Source organism: Aphis gossypii, unplaced genomic scaffold (genome assembly GCF_020184175.1).
Source record: "Aphis gossypii isolate Hap1 unplaced genomic scaffold, ASM2018417v2 Contig00215, whole genome shotgun sequence".
Lineage (NCBI taxonomy): Eukaryota > Metazoa > Arthropoda > Insecta > Hemiptera > Aphididae > Aphis > Aphis gossypii.
The window spans coordinates 114,935-137,317 of NW_026083030.1; the positions used below are offsets into that span (position 1 = coordinate 114,935).

Here is a 22,383-nt window from a genome sequence, read left to right on the forward strand (position 1 = left end):
ATAGGTCTCAGAATGTGCGTGTGAACCTAACCAGCAGACACAAGTCGAGTATATTATGTATACAGTTATTTGTGTGTGTGTGTGCGTGTGTATGCGCGCACGTAATAAAAATCAATATACTCAAGCATGATAATATATAAATATATGTTTATTTTGAAAACATAATATATAAAGCACTTAAATTACATAATATATTCTTTTTTACATATTATTTTTAAACCACGTTAGCAATACAAAAACTCTATTATATGTACACTGTGTATAATCTAAATCCTTATGATATATACAGCACGGCAATCTCAGTTCGCGATGTATATTTCCGGCTGTACGCTTTGTACGGCTGTAGGTTGTAGTTGATTGAGTCTCGGACACTCTAAATCCGTCCCCATCTCGATGATTTTGACTTGCGAAATGGAATCTTGAATGATCGCACGTTTTTCCTCACCTTTCACGTAAATGCATTCGAAATTTAGCGATTTTAAAATCCTGCCGATTTCCGAGTACTCTACGTCCCCGCAATCCAAAGACAGTTGGTGATAGTTTCGAAAAAGCCACATGTTCACGGCTTTGCTTTTGGCTGAATACGGTGATTGAGTGGGTTTGAAAATCCAATGCTGGCTAGCCCGGCTGTTTATATCTACTATAGACATTTCTTTTATCAAATATTTTGAATTAGCGCCTAGTATGCATTTAATATCGAGAATAGCTGTTGCCATCGTTCAAGTCCCCGTGCACGTTTATATATTATACAGTATTAACGTCTAACTGCCTCTCGTGCCCAATGCTAACTGATCGACTGACAATACACTCTTTTTTTATGGTAATTATATCAGCGTTTGCGAGTGATAAGGCGGCTTTCAAATCTGCGATATTTTTATTTATAATCCCTATAGATTCTATAGCGGCAGAAATTTTAATATTATTTTCCAAAAAATATTTTTCGATTTTCGCATCATTTAGCTTGATTAAATTAACATTCAAATCAAGTTCTTCGTTAAATTTTTCACTCATGTCCGCGATTCTCTTATCTACACGGCTAGCCGGCCAGCTACCGAATACGTCCATAGCATAGGCGTGCGCAGACTTTATTCGCAGGGTATGCAGCTGATAAAATGTGCCCCCCCCCCAGATATAAATGCCCCTAAAATTAATTTGCATGACATTGTATTATAAACTTATGATTACTGCTATATATTAGAAAAAAAAAATAGGTTTTTAATAAATTTTTTTTTTTTTACCAACATGTTTATTTAAATGAAAATTTACATTATACATAATTGTTATAATTCAAGCCTTCTCTTTCCTGGTATAAGGATTTAAATTCTTCAATCACATCCTCTATGTTAATTTCAATAGAAATATGTTGTTCTATGAATATCAACATTAATGTATCCAGGCGCTTTTGGGTCATCACTGACCTTAATTTTGACTTAACAATAGTCAATTTAGAAAATGCTCTTCACAAGAGCAACTTGTAACGGGAATGGTAACAAACAATTTTAAGGATTTATAAAAATTTGATAAAATTTCTGAACGTCCATTATCTACTAACCAATCTAACCATTTTGAAATGTTTATGTTGGATGAATCCCAAATAGATTCTATATCTGGTATATTTATAAGTAGTTTAATTTCTGTATGAATATTTTTTAAATTAAATGCATCTAACAATATTTTAATGTCTGCATCATCTGTTTGAAGTTTTAACATTTTCCCCATAGATACAATTCAATGTTTCTTGGGAAAAACGTTCATCAATTCCTCGAATCATTTCATCTAATATTGGATAAAAAAGTAAAATATCTCATTTCTTCAATTTTACTATCAACAGTATAGTGTGTAGAATTTTCATCAATTTTCCCGGAAATTTTTCTATTTTTAACTTCAGGTATAGAAATAAGATTTCTTTGACAAACACTAACAATTTCATTGTAAATAACAATAAAGTTATTCATCAGATCTCAGTTTACTGAGGTGTTCTCTAAGAGACTACACTAGAGATACTGCAGATAACAAATCTAAGTTTGGTGATTGTAAACTGGCACTCACTTTTTGGATCATAATTAAAACTGGGCTTATTGTATGCATAGCAAAAATAAAATCAAAAGTTTTCATTTGAAAAATGAGACCTTTAGCTTTGGCTCTAACTTCAGATAAATTTGTTTTATTTGAAATTTCCTTTAAACAAAGTAGTAATGCTGAATAATTGTTTTTTACAGCTTCGATGGCTTCCGATCTACAAGCCCATCTGGTAGTAGATAGTGTTTTAAGACTTTTAAGTTTTAAGTTAATTTCTTTTGAAATGCGTTCTAAAATAGCAAGACGCACTGGACTAGCTTCAATAAAAATATGAATAATTTGTAGAACACCAAAAAAATCAAAAATTACATTATTTTTTCTTCCCAAAGAACTTACCAAGATTAGATTGAGGCAATGGCCATAACGATGGACATAATATATGCTGGTGTTTATTTTCTATGATTTTAGCTTGTACTCCATTACAACTACCAGCCATGGTAGCTGCCCCATCAAAGCATACAGCAATCACATTTTTCCAATCAATCCCAATTTCATCTATTGCTTCGGTTAGTGAGTCATATACTGACTGTGCATTAACTGACAATAATCTTTTGACACCAACAAAGAGTTCTACTGGACGGTTTTCTTTTTTATTAAAGTAACGTACACATACTAAGATAGTTGTTCAAAATGGCTACAATCACTGATTTCATCAGCTATAATGGAAACCACTGTATTATTTACTTTACTTGAAATGTTTCGTTTCATAACATTTTGTATACGATTACTGATATAACTTGCATATTTAGGTCCATTTTCTAAATGTTCACTCAACAATGAATCATACTTTTTTAACAAATCAACCATTTCCAAAAATAGTCCCTTTGAAACACTGTCTGTATTTTCATTATGGCCACGTAATGATTTCCCATTCTTTGCTAGACACAGTGCAATATCTATTTGGCGGTGCATTATACTTCTATTAATCATTCGCTGTGCTTCCCGTTTTGAAAGTTCTACTTCTTTTGATTTATTTAATACAATATCAATTGAATTAGAATTTAAAAAAGTTGCCATAGATGATACACTTATCATATGTGACTTAGAATTTTGGTTTTTTATGAAGCGTGAAGTTGCTATATGCCAGTTATTAAATCCGGTTTTGGAAAAAGTTGGATCTTGATGACCAGCATTTAAATTAGAATGCATAAATAACCGACATGAGAAACAAAATACTCTGTCCAAGTCAATACTATATTCTAACCATTTAAAACTGTCATACCATTTTTCTTGAAAACTTCTGTAATAATTACCAATTTTAGTTCTTGAAAATAATTTGAGATGGGGTTGAAATGGTCCTTTTAAAACTCTTTGTTTAATTTCAAGTCTTTATGTTGGTAGAGTATTAGAAGGGTCTTCCGGGTATTTTAATAAAGCCGTGTCTATTACTGTGCTTTCTATTATAGGGAAAATGAAACAGATTTTAATAAATATTTCTATGAAAATTATTGAAAAAAAAATACGAACCCATTTAAATAAAATATACTAAATACAAATACCTAAAACACTCAACAAATAATTAATTATTTTCATTCACAAAATATTTATAAGAAAAATTTAGCGTTAATATTACTTAAATAAAATAATAAATATTAAATTAATTAAAATTTAAAATATAATATTTATATTAGTAGTTTATAATATTTATGCAAATCTAATATATTTTTATATCACATATAACATGAAACACAAATAAAATACATATTACAATACAAAATACAAAATACCAATTAGTAGGTACTAATCTATAATTAAACAAAAATTTGGAAAACATAATATAGTAGTCAACACGTCAATAGTATGTTTAATAAAATAAAAATACCTACACAAAGTATCTACAATCTACTAGGTATCTGCATTATACAAATAACAAATATATATTAGAAAAAAAACACTCAATTAAATAGACTATGTTTTAATATTCTTGACAATATACTATTACCTATGTACGATATACATACCTTCAAAAACATTAACTGATTCTTTAGATTCATCATCAATTATTTTGAATGTTGATTTTTCAATACTCAATACATCATCTTCACCTACGTAAAATATAAATTGTCTTAATACTAGAATTATTTAAGTTTTTGCCATATATTTTTTTTTTACTTTGGCTTAAATTATTAAAATCTTCTCCTACAAGTGTCCCACACAGCAAATTAATATTTTTAAGACATCTTCAAAATATATACAATTGCATATTTATATACTCAAAATATGTTTAGAACATTTGAGGAAAATTTTAAGATATTCCAAAAATATTTTCAAAATATATTTTGGCAGAAGTACCAATGTTTTCAAAACGTTTGACCCATTTATTTTCAAAATATTGTAGTAAATATTTTTGAAATATTCAATGTAATATATCTTAAGCACATCACAATTATATATTTTCAAAATGTTTAACTCAAGATAATTTTAAAATATTTTCTTGTATATTTAGATAATATTGTAAAAGATAATAATAACATTGAGCATTAACACAAATTATTGCTGATATGGTATAATATATAATGTAATATTTATAATATAGTTTACATGAAATACTATATTAGGTAGTATATACTATAAATAAAATATAATCTCAATTAAAATTATTTAATTATTATATACATACGCATATAGTACCCATTTAAATAAGAAAAACAATAAATACCTGAATAATATAGTCACATTTAAAAAAAATTAGGTTGTAAATTGTGTTACAAACTATATAAGACGTCTTGTATCAAAAGCAAAATAAATAATAATAATGTCTTTATTATTTCAATATTAAATTGTGTGTTTATAAAAAAACAAACTAAAAGTTATACAAGCTTTTTTTATTACCTGTGGGGAAGTTTTGTAGTTATATAATATATTGTATAAAATACATGAATAAAAAAATGTAATGTATAATGATGACAATAAAATAAAAATTATGCCAGTACAAATATTAAAAAAAAAAAAATTCAAATAAAAGTTATAAATAATTGAACCTTATCTTTTTCAGTACTTTGTAAAGTATTATACTTTGTATTATGTACAAACTTATAAATTATATAATTTTTATATCTGTTTATAATATCAGTAAACATTTTAATTGTAAATATTAAAAATTAACAGTAACTACTTTTTAATTATAGATTTTCTTCTGCGGCTGTATTATGAGAGTAGGTAGTTGGAATAACTTTTGTTTTTATTGATTTTAATTTTAATCTAGCAGATGCTTGTGCCATAAATGATTTCAAAGGCTTCTCGATTTCATTGTCGGAAGCATTCTGAAATAAGGGAACTTTTCTCACTGCCACTGAAATATATATAAAATAATTATAATATAATACCCTAAACTAAGATTACAATACATAATATTAACTTAAAGATAATAAGTTCATTAATGAATAAAAATGCATTATATTTAATTCTGTAATAATATTTTTTTTATGCAAATATATTATTTATATTGGTTAGTAGAAATGTGTGAATTCATTTATAATTTATAAAGTTAGGCTGGTTCTTATGCAATGTCCGGTAATAAAATTGGTTATCAGTTGATTAGCGTTAACTGAAACTTTACCGGACATTGGAAGAACGGCCCCTATAGTGTCACTGGAAGTTAAATTTAATAAGTATATTTTTCAGAATATATTGAAAATAAAATAGTGAAGTAATAATATTTTAATAAACTATAGATTAGTATTATATATAATATACAAAAAAAATAAAAATATTTATGTATCAATTTCTACATCAAAGAATTGAAATAATAATAAATAAATAATAAGCATAACTCAATTTTGAATTTGTTTTAATAACATTAACACATTTACTTCTTTGATAAATTGGTTTTTGAAGAAAATGGTGGTTAAAAAAAAACATGGCACTATATATAACTAGTGAGGTTGTACACAAATATTATGCATGTAAAAATTATACTATTTTAATCTAATGTCAGTATATAATTGCTAATTTATTTATTCAGATAAATCCTCTTATTATTATTAATTTAAATTATGTTGATGATGACAGTGGCGTACTCAAGGGGGGGAGGAGGGTTCATGGGGTTTGAACCCCCCCATGACCTCACTAACCGATGCACTTTTTTGCGTTGTTGCTTATACATAATATACAAATATATATACAAAATGTTCAACCCCCCCCCCCCCATTGAAAATTTCTGAGTACGCCCCTGGATGATGACATCATATCAATATCAAACAATAAAGTCTATAAATAATATTATCAAATTCTCTATAACTTACACTTAATAAGATCGCAGCTCCTTAGATTAGAAAAGGTTTTTTTCCTTTAAAACCAATGAAGGAGTAGTCAACTAAAAATGTATCAGAAAACAATCTTTGCATTAACTTTCTTACGGTTTCTGAAACACTATGGCCACCCATAAGTGAAAGTTGTTGAGCCTAAAAAAAAACAACATTAATTTTATATATACTAAATACATATTAAATAATATAAATACATTTATACAATGTTTCAATTAATTTTATTTCTTGCAATTGTTGACAAATATGACGAGTCTTTTATAGTATCTTCCCAATCATTTAAATCATTCTCATTTGTTATATGTGGTACATCATAATGATGTAAGGAATGACTGTCACTACTTGAATTAGTTTGATTATTTAGTTGACTAAATATTTTATCTACCATCATTTTCAGATAGTCTTGACCATCATGAAGACGTTTAATATCATACTTGAGATTGGTACATATTCTTAATGATTGTTTAGCATAATCTTAAATCAAATTTAAATAATTAAACATATAGCCATTTCTAATATTTTGAAATACTCACTGTAGCAGTTAGAATCATCACGTTCAATTGTATTATTATTTATGTTTGATGTTGATGAAGTTGCACTAATATAATTAGTACTATTTTTATAACTTGATGCTGATTTGTTCTCTACTTTACTTTCATTACCTTAAATGACCCAAAGTTTATTATACAAATAATTGTACCCCATATTATAATATATAAAAATAATATGTATTACTTTGAGAAAAAAAAGCCAACTTTCGTGATGGTTCAGAATGTGATGAAATACAGCTTGGGCCATAATCATGTAGTTGATTCTCAAACGTGTTTTTGTTTGTATAATCAATATCAGTAATATCTGCAGAGTCATCATCACTATCTATATTAGTTATATTTAAAAAAAAACATAGTATAAATTTGATTTTTAATATAAAATATAAACATTAAAATATTAAGCATATGTATAATTTAATCTAATATGCGTGCTTTTATAACTGCATAATTATAATAGATAAAATATTTAGTTTTGGAGATTTTCAAGAATTGTCAATTGTTGTACAAATTACATTCTGTATAGTATTTTGTTATATATACACATTATTTATACTTTCCATCACAAATAATAATTAAACTAATTAAAATACTTCTAAAATATGTCAATATATAATAGAACTAAAACACTACATTAAAATAAAATACAGATGTATTGTTGATACATTTATTTATATCAAAATCATTAGTATTTATATCAACAATTCAAAGCACCGACTTTTGTTCAACACGTTATACAATATTATAATATTGGTCCTTTGGTGTTATACTAATGTTTCTTAAGATATTGCTATACGTATTATTATTAGACATAGGTCTATATTTATTAACTTTTAATAAATAGTAAAACAAAAAAATCAAATTTAAAACCACACAATAATGGTATGGAAAATGTATTTAGTTGCATTTTAAAAAAATACTTATGTATTAATATTATACAAGGTGATTTGTTTATCATGAACCACTATCATTATTTCAAAAAGTATTAATGTCATTGAAACTATATAAAAGAATATTTTCAAAAACATAAATACTTTTTGAAATAATGAGTGGTTTATTATGATATAAAAGAATCACCGTGTGTAAAAGGTAAAAATATATTTACTTAATGCGATCTTCTTTTTTGTGTTGGGTTCAGAGAAGTAATCAAACAAATTTCGTTTTATCATTGGTTTTTTAGTTATTGGTGTAGTAATATTAGCTGAGTTACTTTTTGTTTGGCCTTTATTTTCATCTATAATAAGCTGACTATATACTATTTCACCATTAGAATCTAAAAATTAAGAATAATAATATTATCACACTATATAATAATATATATCTATATAAAATAATACAGTAGAGATTTATTATTATGTACTGTATTATACAGTTAATAATTATATTTATAGAACATCATAATAACTACTGAATAACTGATAGTCATAACAACCAATAATATTTAGCATATACAACACACATATAGGGGGTTTGCCAAGACCTTTACTTTTTTAAGTTATATATAAAACCAGATAGGTATGTCATCAATACAATGTCATTATAAATGATTTCTACTGTATACATAGATTTATTAATTTACCAGATGAATCCCATAATGGTGGACTTGTGATGGTGTGTGATGGTTTTTTTTTGGTAGGTCAGGTGACAAACTTGGTGACTATTTTCTTTTACGCTCCTTTCTGGTTTGAATATCATCATCAGCTGACGAAAGGTCTGAGGATATTTGAGCTTTAGAACCTTTTTGTCTTGCTGCAGTTAAACTATCTAAAAATAATAAATAAAAATATAATTATTGATACCGATGAGTTATATTTCCACCAATATAAGTACACTGTAATAATGTAAAATGTTATTTAAGTAATTATAATAATACTATTATATACATTATGAATACAAGAAAATGAATTGGTGTGTACTGCTATTATATCAGTAGGTATACTCCATACTATTATATAATATGTTATATTATAAATACTATAAATTACTAATAAAATAAACTATCTGAAATAAGATGGAAGTAAATAAAATGTGTTACTTTATAATGATAAGAGCAAATATATCAAACAATAAAATTAGTAATTACCCTAGCAATTACCTACTTTAAGTTTTAGAATGAATTTATACAGATTATAATTAAGTAGTGTAAACTCTGTAATCAATCAAACTCTTGAAAAACTAAATAATATTCTATTTTTATGAGCCAAAACTAAATTCAAGAGTGAATATAGAAGTAATACAGCTAGTAAATAAACTTACTTACCTATATTTAGAGATAATCGGAGAGCTGTAAATAGGTCATATTCAATGGTGTTTGGTATAGATTTTCTCTCTAATATTTTTTTACAGTGCTTCGAATTTTTTGGCCAAAAGCATATCTACCATTTATATACCAACATGATGGAACTGCCTCGACCGAATTGTCCTTTTCAAATACCACCACCGACCACATTATTGTAATAGAACTATATTTAAAAAACTAACTTAAACTTAACTTAATTAACACCAAAACAGAAATTATAATATATTATAATTACCTATATAATAACTATATATATTATATATATAACATAAATCATCTAGTTTGAATATTTAATATTACTATGACGCGGGTCCTGGTGTGGGCACGGCGTCACGAGTGTAAGAGTTGAGTGTTGAGGAAGGGAAAATAAATAAAAAACACTAAAACCGCGGGTTGTTGGTAAGTGGGAGATATTTATTTGAAAAAAAACAGTAAGAGCAAGCTCAGGCGAATAACAAAAAAAAACCTGTAAGAAAAGAAATTTGTGATGAAAAAAAGAAAAGGGGGATACAGTCGACTAGCTGTGTGCTGGTAAGCGCGGGTCTCAAGACTGGCTCGTCTCGGTCCGGTTCGCGGTGTCGGCGGCTCGGTTGGTCCGCGTGCGGTTATCGCACGTCGGTGTCGTCCGCCGTCATCTGGCGGTTGGTAAGAAAAGTAATTAGCGGCATTCCGCGTAAATGCCGTTTGAATTCAAATGGCTATTACGCGGGGCCGCGTCATACTCCCCCCCCAAACCGCCTGGGACGGCGGGTTTCCAGCCGACAGCGATCGGGTGATGGGTGGGATGGTGGGTGTCCGGTGTAGGCACTATTCCGGGTTAGTACCACGTGTTCCAGCCGGTTATGGCGGACGTGGTCCCGGGTGTCTACTCCGGTTGTGGTGGTGCGGATTCGTCGAGGTATCCTAGGATGGCTATGTCGTAGACGGCCTCCATGTCCACGTCCTCGGGATCGGCGACGTCACCGTCTGCCAACAGCTCCGCCTCCTCCTCCGGCGATATTTCCATATCATCCGGTGTGGTGGGGGCGGGTGTTGGCTGTTCCGGGGCTCCGACGGTTCCGGTAGGTATGCTTACCTGGCCTCGGCGACTGGTGAGATCGCTTCCTCCGTGGGCTGTGGACCTGGTGCCGTTGGGATGGTGGTTGGTGGTTGATGGCGTAGGGGTGGTGGTTGATGACGTAGGGGTGGTGGTTGATGACGTAGGGGTGGTTGTTGGTGTCGCCTTTTTCAGTCGAAACTGCTGTGATGGCCCGTCCCCGGCGGTCCTCCTCTTCGCCGACCGGAATTCAGCCATCCTGGTCGCGTTTCGGCGTAGGCGGTAGTTCCTCGCTGGCGGTGGTGTCGCTACTGTCGTCGTCGTTGCCACCGCTGTCACCGCTGTTGTCGTCGGTGTCGTCGCCGTTGTCATTGCTGTTGGTGCTGTTAAAAGTAACGGCGGCCGTGGGACGGGCGTGGCCATCAAGGGTAGGGGGGGTGGGAGAAAGAGGTGCGCAGACGGGGGAATCGCGGGCGGTCGCGGCATACCCGCTGGTGGTGCGTGCCGTCTCGGGCTCCGGGACCGGTGCGTTTCCACTGGTGGTACGTCCATCACACTGCGGAATACCGCCGTGCGGTCGTCCCACCCGCGGTTGTAGGCGGCCCACAGCACCGGGTCCCGGCGCAACTGCTCCAGGGGCATCCGGCGCACCCGTGCTGCCGTTGTCGCGGGGGGGTTTTCGGCGCTCGCCGTGCGTAGCAGTTGTTGGCTACGTGCCAACAGGTCCGCGGCCTGTTGGAGGGGGGTTTGTCTTCAGTCTATGACGCGATTGACTGTCCGACTGTTTGTGGTGGATACAAGAATACATGATTAATACGGTAATAATAGAATAAGCATATTTATATATATATATATATCAAAGTGTATACCAATATCTGATATATTACTATTTGTTAGCGGTGGTGTCGGGTGAGGGTTGCTCTGTGGGTGTTGCGCGTTTTAAGCATGATACGTGAAGTTTGCGTGGTGGCTGTTGATCTGTAAGGAACACGCCTTTGCCGACGCGCGTTTGTAATGTTACCGGTCCCCACCACTTGGGTGCAAAGCCGGCGTGGAACTTCGCGTGCGCTTTCGATAGGTGGTGCGCTTTGTAGTACACCGTGTCACCTGTTTTATAGGCCGTGCACGTCTGGTCACCTGTCACAGGTGGTATTTCCAGTACGTGTCTCTCGCGGCTTTCCCGACCCACATTGATTTATTCGATCGGGCCGTCCGTTGTCCGAGTCAGTGCCCATTCGCCCGGCCGCTTCATCTCTCTGCCGAAGACGAGTACCGAGGGGGGAAATCCTGTCTGGTCGTTACGTCGGTTCCTTATCGAAAATAATATGGGGGGGCATTTTGGCTTCCCACGTGTTGTGGTTGCCGCCGGCGAGTAGTGCGCGCAACCCTTTTTTATGTCCTGGTTGCGCCGTTCGACGGGGTTGGCCCTAGGATGGTATATCGGGGTTGTCCAGCCTTCGGCTCCCCACCGTTCGATCGCGCTGCGCATATCGTTCGCTACAAATTGGGGCCCGTTGTCGCTTAGGCACACACGGGGGTATCCGAACCGGGAAAAGAATTCTCTTTCGAGTGTCTCGGTTATCGTCTTTGTAGTGGCTGTTCCGAGTGGGTATGCCTCGGTCCATCTACTAAACATATCCGTGGCGACCAGTAAAAATAGTTTTCCCCTGCTCGTGGGGGTGGTATGCTAATTACCTCCCAGGGGTGGCGGGGTGTTCTGGCGGTCATTAGGTCGTCTGCGCGTCTGTTTAGTGGTTTGGTGCACGCGCAAATGTGACACGCCTTGACGTATAGTCGTACGTCGTTTTTTTGACCTTTCCAGTAAAACCGTTGTTTTATTGCCCTATACGTGTCCTTCCAGCCTGGGTGGTTTGCGAAGACGTGATCGTGGTATGTCCATATCACGTTCTGTGTTTTGGTGCTCGGGACGACTATGGGCGTGTGTCCGCGCATATTTATTCGTAGGAGACCGTCGGTGACAACATATTTGTTGTTTTTATTCACGGTGCGTCCGGTATCGCGCGTCGTGACGTCCGGCGTCTCGTTCTCCGCTAAATCACGCGTGTCGGGGTCGTCGGCCTGCCAGGCTGCGAGCGTCGCGTGTGTGATGGTGGTCCCGCCGGTGGTGTCTCCCGGGTCCGCGGTGGCAAACAAATTGTTTCTACCGCGGCGTACCTAGTCTGCGTGTCGCTAAACTTTTTGCTAGCGTAGGCGATTATCCGTCTTTCCTCCGGTCTGTCACCCCGTTGGAAAAGTACGGCACCTGCTCCTATTTCGCTAGCATCGGTTTGTAGGCAGAACGGTTTTCCGTAATCGGGTGTCGATAGTTTCGGCGAATCGTACAACGCGTGTTTTATTTTCATAAAAGCTGCCTGTTCGATTTCGGTCCACGCCCATTTAATCCCTTGTTTGAGCCTATTCGTTAGGGGTGCTATGGTGTCCGCGTAGTTGTCTACAAATTGGCTGTACCAGTTGCAGACGCCGCCGTCTGAAAAAGAACCTCCGTAGGTCCCGTATTTTCGTGGGTGGGGGAAATTGCATGATGCACTCTAGCTTCTCCGGTTGTTTGTCTATCCCGTCGGTGTTCACTAGGTGTCCGAGAAATGCGATTTCGGTCGATCCGAAAGTGCATTTTTCGGTGTTGCAAGTTAGCCCGTATCGCTGTAGACGCTCTAGAACTTTGTCTAGGTGACACTGGTGTTCGTCCGTGGTGTTTGAAAACACCACTATGTCGTCTAGGTAGACGCTGACGAACTCGTCCAGATGTCCCCTCAGAACTTCGTTCATAAGTCGTACAAAGGTCATGGGGCTGTTTTTGAGGCCGAAAGGGAGGACTCGGAACTGGTATAGACCCCGACGTGTCCGGAATGCCGTGTATTTTCGCGCGTTTGGGTTAAGAGGTACTTGCCAGTATCCCGACTTAAGGTCCAAAATGCTAAAAATTTTTGCGCCTCGCATTTGCCGTATTAACGTATTGAGGTCGGGCATCGGGTACGCGTCGGACTCAGTGACGTCATTGAGCCGTCTATAGTCGATGCACAGTCGGTGCGTTCCGTCTTTCTTTTTCGCTAAGACGACGGGTGCCACCCACGGGGAGGTGCTTTGCTCCACGAGTCCCTGTTGCTCCATATCCCGTACCATGGTGTCTATTTCTACCTGTTTCGCGTGTGGATAGGGATATGGTTTTAGCGCTATTGGTGTTTGGTTCTTAAGGAGGATGTCGTGTTCGATTAATCTGGTGCGACCTACCTACCGCTGAAAACGTCCGGATAGCCGCGAACTACTTCGGTTATTTTCGCACGTGTGTGTGGGTCACCGTGTATTGTTAATTTATCGATATCTGCGGTCGGGCGGGGGGTGGTTGTCCGGCCTTTCCAGCACGCCGATGTCCTCCTATGGGTACCTAAATGTATGGTGCTCGTCGTGTAGTCCCAGGTGACTTCGTTGTCTACGAGGAAGTCGTGTCCTAGGAGCACGTCGCAGTATAATGTGTCCATTATTGCTGCGTTGAAAGTGACCGTTAAGTCGCCTAATCTAGCTTCGAATGTGGCGGTACCACTTGTTACTGTGGTGTGTCCGTCCACCATTCGTACGCGTGTGGGTTGTCCGTGGTGGGGTGTGCCATGTGTGTGTGCAATGTTCGGGCTTACGTATGATTTCTGTGCCTGTGAGTCGAGTAGAGCTGTTACGAAGCCTGACCTAAATTCGAGTTCGACCGCGGGGGTCGGAATTTTGTCGGGGCGTGTTCGTTTAGCATCATTCGACGACGGGTGTGTGCTGTAGCTGGGTAACTGGTTCTCAACCTCGAAATCGGTGTCCCTGGTGGCGGTGTGTACCGCCATTACCAGGGCGTCCGTTCCGGTTACCTCTGAACTACGCACGCATTCCGACGGCGCACGTGAAAATTCCGCAGTAGGGGTCGTTGTGTGTGGTGATGATGACCTACTACCTACCAAATTTTTATGTGTGTGGGAGGGCGATATGTTCGATGACGCCGAGCGTGTTGATGTGCGTCTGAAGGTTATATCCCCGTCAGCGTTGCCGAGCATTGTTTGTGTGGGTGTGATAGTTTGTGTGTGATCGTGTGTGTGTGTGTGTGTGTGTGAGGCGGCGGTGCGGACAAATGTCCGCCGACTCATCTGGCGTTTCCCGAAGCCGGTGCGTTTTCGGGACAGTCGCTATTCCAGTGCAGTCCGCCACAGTCACAGTGCACGGGTCGCGCGGTAGTGGTCTGCCGGGCGTGTTGTCCCGCGTTCGCGGCTGCCGTGGTGGTTGTGGTGTACGCGACCGTCCGGGTTTTGTGTACAATGCTGCTGTTGTCGGAGGTGAGGGCGGATTATCCGGTTGATCCATGATTTCCGCTATTAAGTTTAAGTCCGCGAATGTGTTGGGACGTTGCAGTAAAATGTGCGTACGGTATTCCTTTCGCGTTAGTCCAATTATCGTATGTACTAGCTGCGGTTCAGCTAGCACCGGTACTTGTCCGTTGTTGATACGACGTGTTAATTGGTGTTTGCGCGAAATGAAGTCCGTTAGCGACTGCGTTGGGGATTGCCGAAATCCACGAATCACAACGACGGTGCTAAACACTACAATGATAAATTAAAATGAATACTTAGTTATCCAGATCACAAGTAACAATATTATTATATATTAATATATTGTGTCACGAACGCCGCCGGAACACGCACCTGATGGGCCAACGAAATGGCGTCGGAACTTGGGAAGTTTCGAAGACGGACGTATGTAACGTGCCACGTTCAATCAGTTGAATGATGTCGAGTCGGAAAGGTTTTGTGAAATAAATGTAACTCTCGAAATTATTCTAAGTGTTTTTATTTAAAAATTATTCTAAGTCCAATTAATTAATTTAATTAAACTTGTGAAAAATATTCTAAGTCCAGGAGACATAAAATATTAAACTGGGTGACGTGAAGGTGCTTGCTCTAACTCTGGTGGATCACGTCTGAATTGTGCCTAATCTGGGCCCCCTTATATATCGTCCAGGGACTCCCGCGGTACCTTCAGGTCCCTGTTGGTCATCTGCACCTGCATCCGCTTCTACCCACGCTTTGCGTTATCTGAACGATGTCGTGCGTCAATAATATAAATTATGTGCTTGTAATATTCTACCGGGTGAGTGATTACGCACCTAGTATATTCTACCGGGTGGCACCTGGATTATTTGTCATTATTTTCCTGTGGGTAGAAAGCATACGGGCGATGATACTTTCGATTGGTTGTTACCATTTGTTTTTAGATATTAATTTATTATACTCCATCATTACTTGTTTGACTGCTACCCCCTAGCATAACTATATGGGTGTAGTTTGTTATGCCCCTAGTGTTGTGGTTATTATCGGCTACAGTATGTAGTAATTTATGTATTATATTTAATATAAGTATCAGAGCACGTTGCACGTACAACAGATATAATATTATTATAATATTATAATAGCTAGGTACCATGCCCGCCCCATGTGGTTTACTGGTTTCAGTGACGGAAGAGACGACTGCAGCTGACGACGGACGGACACGAGAATACGCGCGACAAATAAATAACTACACAGACAGGCGACAGCGGTGCAGCGATTGATAGCGGTAAGGAACGCGCGTAAACGATAATAAGTCGTCAACATAACACGGAATTACCCATCATTATTATATTATTATGTTTTAATACAGTATAAAATTAAATATAGTCGATAATACAACATTTACTGTACAACAACAACGCATCATATATTATTATAATACATTAACATTATTACTATTTACTAATTTACTACATGTGAACGCCGTCACACATGCAGCACACAAATATTACGAAAAAATAATTTTGTTATAATAATAATATACAATAAATAGACAGGTAAATAGGTAATACATATCACATAATATAACAATATTATATGGGACATATACGCATTTATGGATCATCTTAATATAATAGCAGCCGGAATCGATTTGGTACCTACCGTAAAAGGGGGTGAATTATATATAGGGTTCAAAGCTTTTTGAGAATATCCTAAGGTACCTATACCTATATATTTTATAATCAGTTGTATAATGTTGAATGTATATTTATACATGCAGTGTCGGCCTGGGGGTATGAAAGGCCTAGGCAGGGTTTTTTTTAGGGCCTCAATTTTTAGTCAAAATTTATCTAAGATTGAGTTTAAATTTTGAAAGTCATGTTTTGTAATAGGTATCTTAAATACATATATAAAATATATACATTATATACATGAATACTTTTATTGTAGCATATTAATTAATGTATTATTTTTAAGTACATAACAATTTGACTTCATACACAATATATAGAAAATAAATAATTAAAATTAAACTATTATTTTGTTATTACTTATTATAATAAATGTGTACATAAAATTTCTTTTAACTAAAAATTTAAAAAAGGTGAGGGCCTCGGTAGCGATCGCTGACACGCTGCCCTGGCCAGGCCGACACTGTATACATGTATAGTCTTGTATAGATGACAATATATTATATTAATTATTATAATATATTAAAGACTGAATTTAATTGCATATATTATTGAAACACGCAAAAATTGCAATTATACTGCAGGTATATGTATAAATATATAAATTGCATAGTTGCACCAAAAATACTAGCTATACCCTATATAATTACCATCATACCTAATAGATAATATATATTGCACTACAAAAACGCAAAAGTTATATATATAAATAAAACTTTGAATAAGTATATATACTTGCGCCTATATATACTCGATTATAATAATTAAATAAATTAAAAAATAAAAAAATAATGTACTTACTTTTTTTCATTTTTGAACTATTTATTTACTAAAATTGATAATAAATAAATATGCTTCTAAATTTTGTTCATTAAAATTAAACCTGCTTTTCTATCACTTAAAAATATTATGTCTGTACAAATAAGAAATAAAACACGTTCTGTACTGAGTATACATTATTGTACATACTGCTACCTATAGTATTATACTAAAATTGGTGAATTTTGAATAATTATATTTATTAAATAACAATTCTGCAATAATTGGTACTTGGTAGGCGATTATATAAATTAAAATCTGCCTTTAAAAATGTTTATAATATACTTCTGTACAAGCTACAATAATTATAGTATACTCGACTCTTTATTTTTTACCATAGTCATACTTTTAAGTAGTCTACTATTATATTCGACTCCCCCAAGTTAATCTTAGATATCATCTTTAAATGGATAACTTATCAAATAAGTGTAATTTTATAAATTTTTGCTAAACCGGATTTACTGCATATTATATATTATTTTGTACGATGATATACTTGTCAGCTTTTTTTCCAGCAGGTAGCGTATATTAGCATCTGTAAACTTATTACTTTCTCCCTGCTGCTGTTATTAACATATTGACAAGATTCACTTTCCTACAAGAATATAGATGCCAACATAGAAAATTCATGAGTTTTTACTGCCTCAAAAGGTGAAGATGGACACAATATAACCATATCAATATAATATAATAGCAGAAAAAATATTTTATTGTAATATAAGAGCTATATAGATGTTTAATGACTAATAAATTAGGATTAAGTCCTCAAATATTTTGAATATCTAAGATGTATAATAATAACTATATATTATTGATACTCGACACTATGAAAATATTGCGAATATATTTTATTTAATATGTATAGAACCAAATATTTTGAAGTTACTTCAATAATATTTTCAACGAAATATTTGACAAAATACTTTCTTAAGATATTTTCAAAATATCAATATTTTCAATTTGCCGTGTGGGGTAGTGTGATGCAAACCTTCACCATCTATAATAGTAAAATATAAATCACCAATTATTCTTAAATGAACTTGTTTTAATATCGTAAAATATCTTTAAAACCATCAATAATATGTTTTAATAAGCATGCATACTTGATAATTTGTTATCTAAGAATATTCCAAATATTATGATTCTAAACTTAACATATATTAGTAAGTTAATCACTGGACTTACCATTAATTGTACTACGCTTCAGTACACATTTTTCCATTGCACCTCTCATTTTATTTTTCTTGTCATTCATGATAGCAGATTTTTTGCGTTCCGCACTACCACTTAATTGCTTAATTTTTGAACTTGGCATTTTAATATTAGCATAGGCCACAGAAGACAGAAAAAGAATCGTATTAATATTAATTAATACAAAATAACTAAAAAGAATATTGTTCAATATTGTATGTTCAATGTTGTAAATTGTAAAAACAATACACAGAACAATAATTAAACTACACAAACGCACGATACTCGATAGTGCGATTACTAGCCAATAGGTTAAAAGTTGGTGGTAATCGGTAGGATACACAATTTGATTAGAAACTCGTGGTTAAGATATTTTTATCAGTTTATCGGTGTTCACGTCTTGGTCAGCAAGCTATGCACCACGGATATATAAAATTATTATTATTCAACTATAATAAACATGTGCTATAATCATGGACTAAAATATACATCGTAAAGATAAAGATGTACTTGTCGTCATTTCTAGGAAAATATAAATACCCACACTAAAAATAAAACCCATATTTCCTTGAAATATTATCGAGATTCGTTCAAAATGAATTTCGTATTACCATTTTATAACTTTAACCAGTCTAAATTATGAACAGAATTTGTGCATGTCTCATCAGTCATCTGACATCTCTCATGTGCCCCCAGTGTCTAGCCGGTAACCGCAGTTATGCAAGCGCATACTCTGCATACCCCGTGCGCACGCCTATGGTCCATGGTATCGTGATAACTACATTTATATTTTAAGATCCGACTTATTTATCCAACTATTATGTTCGTCCATGAAACCAAGCCAACGGACTAAAACACGACGGCCTTAGTGCGAATCACTTTTCCACCAGATAATCTTCGGGGAGTTTTGTTTTGCGCAGTTTCGGTGTAAAAACCGCCAGCTATCGGTCTACCCGTATAGTCTCTATTCCGTAAATGTACTCGGTGTAGTCTTGTTCACTTTAATAATTGTAAATATTTCCGTAGACCAATTTGGTAAATATCCTTTGGTGAAGACACCCTTGTACACACTAATGCGAACCTTATCTCCCACTTTAAATTTTATTTTCTCCGTCTTCACCACGGGATACTCAAATTTTACACGGGACGGATTCGCGTCAGCTTGTATCGGGGTCATCCTGATGGTTCGATGCATCCAATTATTATAGTCATGGATTAACGTGGGTAAAATCGATGTCCAAACGCGCGAGCCACTAGCAGTAAAATGTTTAAACATCCGCTCTTTTAACGTGCGATTCAAACGTTCTACAACACACGCCTTGAGTACGCTGAACGTACTATACATTTTTATATTGTGTTTCTTCACTAAAGCTTCGAAATGCTTGTTGTAAAACTCACGCTCACGGTCGACGTGTAATAGATTAGGTCTATTCCGCGCGAAAATTTTACCAGCAGCCGCCGTGACTTCTTCGCCTTTTTTAGATTTCAGTGCAACGGCCCAAAGGTAATTTAGTGAAACAATCGATAACACATAGTATATATTTATATTCTTTATTCACGGAGGAATAATGTTGCATGTCTACGAGTTCTGCTTAAAATAAATCGTTTTTACCGTGAACAATAACGCGACGGCGGGGATATTTTCTTCTCGCCGCTCCGTGGAGTTCTTCCGCTAATGCGAGTTTAGACATTGGGAATTTTTTTCAATATTCTCGCTTCGACCAACTCTTCGCAAATCGCAATTATCTCGTTACGAACCGACGTATTACCTGCTACGAGAGACGCGTACAATAGACGAAGTCTATCTACCAATTCATTAGGATCCTGCCAATATATAATGTTATTTTTCTGGAGACGCATATTAATACCAGTACCAAGAGTGATGTTACACTCCCCAGTAAACAGTTTTGAAATTATATCATTATATTTTGAACCCGTAAAGCTATGAATACGTGATCCGTCTATCGTTTTATGTGCCGCAGTTTGTGTTAAAATCGATTGATACGTATTTAAATCTGTTTGCGTGTATTTTCTCGATGTAGGGGATTTAACAAATATTAAATCAATTACCCCCGGTGACTGTGGGTATGTAGTGCATTATCGAAAAATTGTATTTTTTTATTTCCCATTATTAATATACCGTTAGATAATATTTTAGGAAAATATTATTTTGTCTAAGTCATTCTTTTTCCAAGGCCCAAACCTTTCATTCAAATCACGGTATGTTGTCGGCGACGATGATGATGATGCGTGCGGTGGTGGTGGTGGTGGTGGTGACGATATGGTTCGATCATCAATAGAATGCACATCTGGTTGCGATTGCGTTGGCGGCGGGAAGGAGGGTATCCGTTTGGTGTTTGCTTGTATTCTACTGAGTGGTTCAATAATAGAGCTAAAAGTGTTATTTATTAACAACTCAGTTTCAAATCGTCCGGTTTTCAATGCATTATATTTTTGTTTTATATTCGCCCTTGCTCGAATAATATCCTCCAATAACACGGGAGACGAGGAGTTGTTTACCTTATCCATGATCTCAAGTAAATGTACGTAATTTCAAAGTAGCATCTTATTATATAATAACATACGTGTCAAATCCGTGCCTATAGCGGCCATTATCACGCTCGTTTTCACTACTGATAACGACAAATTCAAATCGTCCACCCCTCCAACACGTCATGCAAAAATCTTTAAACTCCGAGTATTTTATATCGCCAGAACAATGCTCGTCGGAGACGTGTTTTAAATTCATTTCGTCTTGTTTGAATAACACTATAAGATTAGCGTTGTCGAGGATCAACTGTTTAGGTACACGTGAATAGGATTGTGCTAAATAACACACGTCTATCTGACGGTGCCTAGAGAACGCGAAAAAAATCGTATATTATGATTCTGAGTAATGACATCATCAAATACAATAACTGAGTTAGGTAGAGCTTTTTCGGGCGATATCACCATATCGTTGTCCTAGAATTTAAATAAATTAACGTCAGGAATGGCGCTTAAAATCTTCTCGAGCATAACGTATTTAGGCTGTTCAAGTGTTTTTGAATAAATATATACATTTTCAAATTTAATACCGTTCTCGTGAACCAATAGTGTGAAAACAAGATTTGTTTTTCCACACCCAGACGGGCCGACGATTAACGCGCGTATCGTGTTCGGAAACAGCGGCCCGTGTCTCGGTGGATGGGTGGCGGCGTTACCATCACATAACGACAACGGGTCGATATTATCAACTTTAAGTTTTATTTCCTGCTTCGCAAATCGCATTGTATAAATACACGTGACGATCGAGTGTCACGCTCATATAATGTTGTCACGTGCAAAGGTCAAGACCAATAGCGGTACAGCTATTACGGTATTAAACACCGTAATAAATAGTGTACCGTTCGAATTACATCTACCCGGTTATCAGTACTGTGGGTCGGGAACTGATTTAAAAAAAAAGTCTTGCTCTCGGTCAGTCCGGAATAAACGGTTTAGATTCAGCGTGCAGAAACCACGATATAGCTTACGATAAAAATAATTCTTTATCGGAACGAAACGCGGCGACGGTGTATTGGAAGAGCGTTCTTGGAGCAGAGTGCTTGCGAAAGACGCTAATTGTAAAGAAAAAGCCGCCGCGTGGCTTGTAACGATGGCTATGAAAGCTAAACGCAAAATCGGCGCTGGTTGTGGTTTCGTCAATATTGTCAAAGCGTGTAAAAAAGCGCTAAGAAAATCGGTGAAAGCGGGATCGAGAACAGAACATATAGGTAAATTAATTAAATCAGCTGTATACGTGGCGCGAAAGCATGTGAAAAAAACGCGAGGGCGATCAAATAATAATAATAAAAATAAACCACCCCGTGTGATCAGAGTACCTAAAACAGGAGGTTCTCTTTCGCTAATTCCGATATTGGCTGGTCTTACGGCTTTGGGTACGCTGAGTGGGGGAGTAGCCAACATCGTGAGAACAATACATGGTATTAGATCTGGCAGCCAATCGCCTATACATTTAGGTAAAGGAATGTATTTGACACCGCATAAAGGTGCTGGCTCGTATGCCATTGTAAAGAAATCTAATGGCCGTGGTAAATCGAAAATGGCATCTAGGAAAAAGTCGGGCACGTCTACGAAAAAGAGAAAAATAACGATGA

The 22,383-nt window shown here is 35.8% G+C and overlaps 3 protein-coding genes across 3 annotated transcripts; all 3 read right to left on the bottom strand.

The window, feature by feature from the left end:
• Positions 1-1,989: 1,989 nt before the first annotated feature.
• On the bottom strand, positions 1,990-5,645 carry LOC126553354 (uncharacterized). Its single transcript, XM_050208535.1, has 5 exons — positions 5,639-5,645; positions 4,041-4,124; positions 2,769-3,041; positions 2,416-2,691; positions 1,990-2,336 (listed from the first exon to the last, which is right to left on the bottom strand). Exons 1-5 carry the CDS (start codon positions 5,643-5,645, stop codon positions 1,990-1,992), a joined length of 987 nt encoding a protein of 328 aa, XP_050064492.1.
• LOC126553361 (uncharacterized) lies at positions 5,257-8,636 on the bottom strand. Its single transcript, XM_050208541.1, has 7 exons — positions 8,472-8,636; positions 7,998-8,165; positions 7,080-7,220; positions 6,878-7,006; positions 6,577-6,818; positions 6,324-6,482; positions 5,257-5,371 (listed from the first exon to the last, which is right to left on the bottom strand). Exons 2-6 carry the CDS (start codon positions 8,059-8,061, stop codon positions 6,345-6,347), a joined length of 714 nt encoding a protein of 237 aa, XP_050064498.1. The 5' UTR covers positions 8,062-8,165; positions 8,472-8,636; the 3' UTR covers positions 5,257-5,371; positions 6,324-6,344.
• Positions 8,637-10,056: 1,420 nt separating this feature from the next.
• Positions 10,057-10,869, bottom strand: LOC126553355 (integumentary mucin C.1-like). Its single transcript, XM_050208536.1, has one exon. The coding sequence runs from the start codon at positions 10,867-10,869 to the stop codon at positions 10,057-10,059; it is 813 nt and encodes a 270-aa protein (XP_050064493.1).
• Between the last annotated feature and the right edge of the window lie 11,514 nt (positions 10,870-22,383).

What these genes read in the sequence shown, in the direction of transcription:
- LOC126553361 (XM_050208541.1), bottom strand. Translation starts at nt 8,061, where the DNA reads ATGATAAAACGAAATTTGTTTGATTACTTCTCTGAACCCAACACAAAA. An exon ending in AAAAAAGAAGATCGCATTAA is followed by an intron (nt 7,221 to 7,997) that starts GTAAATATATTT and finishes TAACTAATATAG; the next exon opens with ATAGTGATGATGACTCTGCA. An exon ending in GTTGGCTTTTTTTTCTCAAA is followed by an intron (nt 7,007 to 7,079) that starts GTAATACATATT and finishes GGGTCATTTAAG; the next exon opens with GTAATGAAAGTAAAGTAGAG.
- LOC126553354 (XM_050208535.1), bottom strand. An exon ending in ATCAGTTAATGTTTTTGAAG is followed by an intron (nt 3,042 to 4,040) that starts GTATGTATATCG and finishes ATAAATCAAAAG; the next exon opens with AAGTAGAACTTTCAAAACGG. An exon ending in ATTGCCTCAATCTAATCTTG is followed by an intron (nt 2,337 to 2,415) that starts GTAAGTTCTTTG and finishes TTTTTATTGAAG; the next exon opens with CTAGTCCAGTGCGTCTTGCT.
- LOC126553355 (XM_050208536.1), bottom strand. Translation starts at nt 10,869, where the DNA reads ATGCCCCTGGAGCAGTTGCGCCGGGACCCGGTGCTGTGGGCCGCCTAC.